Source organism: Stylophora pistillata, chromosome 1 (genome assembly GCF_964205215.1).
Source record: "Stylophora pistillata chromosome 1, jaStyPist1.2, whole genome shotgun sequence".
Lineage (NCBI taxonomy): Eukaryota > Metazoa > Cnidaria > Anthozoa > Scleractinia > Pocilloporidae > Stylophora > Stylophora pistillata.
In genome coordinates, this window is record NC_142519.1 from 52,983,367 (window position 1) to 52,986,926 (window position 3,560).

General features: G+C 41.5%; 1 protein-coding gene across 1 annotated transcript; it reads right to left on the reverse strand.

The window, feature by feature from the left end:
* Nucleotides 1-326: 326 nt before the first annotated feature.
* Nucleotides 327-1,509, reverse strand: LOC148743071 (uncharacterized). The gene has a single exon (XM_088762315.1). It carries the CDS (start codon nt 1,507-1,509, stop codon nt 496-498), a length of 1,014 nt encoding a protein of 337 aa, XP_088618441.1. The 3' UTR covers nt 327-495.
* Nucleotides 1,510-3,560: the final 2,051 nt, after the last annotated feature.

Consider the following 3,560-nt stretch of genomic DNA (forward strand, 5'->3'; position numbering starts at 1 on the left):
GACAGTAACACACTGACAAAAATCCTTCCCCTCGAACTTTATAACGCACTGAAACATGCGCAAGTAGAAAAGAAGACACGCGCGAGTTAACTTTCGGACATTTCTGACATGTAAAAATAAGAAAAAAAAAAAAAACTAAATGAATAGATAATAGAGAGCGATTACTCTTCTTAAACCCTTGACACTTTACCCTTGACTTTCGGCAAAAACCTAAACTAAATTTCTTTGGAGGCCGCAAACTTGATGTCTGTTTCAGTTAACGAATTCAAAGGGTATGTAGTTTTATATGTGCACGATCCTTCGCAGTAAAGCACTATTTGAGCAATAGTGAAAATCTTGATCAGCAGGGATTTGCTAAAGCAAAGGCATAGAAAAAACCAGGAAAGATTTATTACTCGACGTTTCGGGGTCATCGTGACTCCATTATCAAGAGACTAGTTTAAAAACATGCAAATAAGGAAAGGTACAAGAATAGCATAAATTAGACTGAACGGCTTAAACAAACACCTTGGCGCGGATGGAATCCGTTTGCACGTTCAGTGTTGGCTTACGCATGCGAATATACAACATTTCATTAACAAGGCAATCAAATTTGCCGTTACATTTCGTGATGACGTTGAATTGCTCGATCAAGCGTTCAGGCATTTCACTATTGTGCTGGAGGTGGTAGTGTTTGTAGATAGAAGATGATTTCCTTTTGTGCCCTTCTACGCGCTCGTGTAAGTGACCACGAGTATAGCCCACATACCCTGCATCACACAGGTTACATTTAAATTCATAAACGATACATTGTTGGTTAACAATAGGGGGCTTAATTTCGTGTTGCTTAAGCTGTTGATCGAGCTTAGGGCTAACGAACACTGGTTGGACAGTCACGCTTAACTTCGAGCTTAGACTGTTCAGTTGTTGTTTAACATGATTAGCTGACGACTGGTCCTTGAAGGGTAACACTAATCTCACAGTCTCCGATGGTACGTCTGGTGATGGACAGGGTTCTGCAGATGAAATCCTTCTCTCAACGAACCGCTTGATTGTAGTTTCAACCAGTGGCTTTTGGTATTTTAAGTTATGAAAAACCCCTCTAAGGCGGTCACATTCCTCGGAGAAGAAAGACCAGTTAGAAGATAATCGATAAGCGCGATCCACCATGGTGTTAACTAGGCTGCGCTTGTACTTAATGTCAACATGACTCTGGAAATGCAGAAGGAGACCCGTGTTGGTTCTTTTGATGTAGACCTTGCTCTCAATCTTTGGTGCACGGTTAAGCAGTTCAGTTCCTAGAAAGGGAAGGGATCCTTCCCGTTCGACTTCCATGGTAAACTGGAGGGAGGGATGGGTAGAGTTAAGGGTGTCTAGAAACTGGCCAGCGGTCACCCTATCAGGCATTACGGTCAGGGTGTCATCGACGTACCTCCGGTAATAGCGCGGAAGTTGACCGTGTCGTTCGAGGTTTTCCTCAATCGAGCACATGAAGACGTTAGCCAGCAACGGTCCAAGGGGAGAACCCATAGCGACCAAGGCTCGAAGTTAAGCGTGACTGTCCAACCAGTGTTCGTTAGCCCTAAGCTCGATCAACAGCTTAAGCAACACGAAATTAAGCCCCCTATTGTTAACCAACAATGTATCGTTTATGAATTTAAATGTAACCTGTGTGATGCAGGGTATGTGGGCTATACTCGTGGTCACTTACACGAGCGCGTAGAAGGGCACAAAAGGAAATCATCTTCTATCTACAAACACTACCACCTCCAGCACAATAGTGAAATGCCTGAACGCTTGATCGATCAATTCAACGTCATCACGAAATGTAACGGCAAATTTGATTGCCTTGTTAATGAAATGTTGTATATTCGCATGCGTAAGCCAACACTGAACGTGCAAACGGATTCCATCCGCGCCAAGGTGTTTGTTTAAGCCGTTCAGTCTAATTTATGCTATTCTTGTACCTTTCCTTATTTGCATGTTTTTAAACTAGTCTCTTGATAATGGAGTCACGATGACCCCGAAACGTCGAGTAATAAATCTTTCCTGGTTTTTTCTATAGTGAAAATCAGACCTGAAAAAAATTTCAGGCCTGTACGGGATTCGAACCACTGACCTCTGCGATACTAGTGCAGCGCTCTACCAATTGAGCTAACAAGCCAACTGGGAGCAGGCCATCAAATTAATTCGACATAAACCCGTAGATGATAAATCAAACAACAACAAACATATGAAACATATGTATGAACTGCGGTTATGAAACGTATATGTGCACGATCCTTGTTGTTTGATTTATCATCTACGGGTTTATGTCGAATTAATTTGATGGCCTGCTCCCAGTTGGCTTGTTAGCTCAATTGGTAGAGCGCTGCACTAGTATCGCAGAGGTCAGTGGTTCGAATCCCGTACAGGCCTGAAATTTTTTTCAGGTCTGATTTTCACTATTGCTCAAATAGTGCTTTACTGCAAAGGATCGTGCACATATACGTTTCATAACCGCAGTTCATACATATGTTTCATATGTTTGTTGTTGGTATGTAGTTTTGTTAGATTTTGGCGAGAATTGGCGGAATATTGGTCGAAATATTTTCTTTTTTCCGACTTCACTATCGATCGATTCTCTCTAGAACCAATAGGAATATCAAAAAAGCCTCACATCTCTTTTAGCCTTGTCCAGTTTGTTTAGATGTCTGTGAAAGCTTGAAGGCTGGTAATTCCGTTAAACAAACGCCGTCAATTTTATTAGGGTTTCACCGGCCGAACCAAAAAAAGAAAACCATCAAAACTCTTGTTATTTTCAAAGTCTATACGCTATAAGCACTAGTTTTGGAAGCGCGTTCATAATTTCCTCATACTGTTATTTAAGAGTTTGTTTCTCACTCATTTTCCTGTTTATATGAAGAATATGTTTTCACTCCGGTCCTCTTCCTATGATCTTCATGGTAACTAAATTCTTTCACTTAGTAAACCTAAAACAACTACCTTTGGTCTTAATTCCTTTACTTACTTCTCAGCTAAGCAGTGGAATGCACTGCCGGACTATTCTCGTAATAATCATTCTAAGCAACATATGGCAATCTGCGGTCTTTCCTTATACTTAGGTAGCACGGAAAGCCGTAAAACTCTTCAACAATAGCTCATCTTTTAAACCGGCATTCTAAATCCCACAGGTATCAACGAACGCTTTTCATTCCACTAATTTATTCGTGTTTTTCTCGTTGCCATGTTCCCACCAATAACGTAGCTCCATTTTCTGCCTTTGAAAGGACATACAACCCACAATTCCTCTAGTCGCTCCGAGAGGGGCTAACACTCGAAACGTGAGCTTTTGCAATCGTTACAGTGGCCAATTTACCATTTCAACCTTGTTCATATATCCAAATTATTTCGTTACCCCCACCAACGCAGCCCCAAACGGTTTCTTTACGAACTATCAGCCTTTATACTTCACCACTAAATTTTCTCCGGTTATTATTGGATTAAATCGATCACGTGACGCGATAGTGTTCATCCGTGGAGAGACCCTATCAGCCCATAGTGCCCGTCCGCGGAAAATACCTGGATTGATAGTACTCATC

What these genes read in the sequence shown, in the direction of transcription:
- LOC148743071 (XM_088762315.1), bottom strand. Translation starts at nt 1,509, where the DNA reads ATGGGTTCTCCCCTTGGACCGTTGCTGGCTAACGTCTTCATGTGCTCG.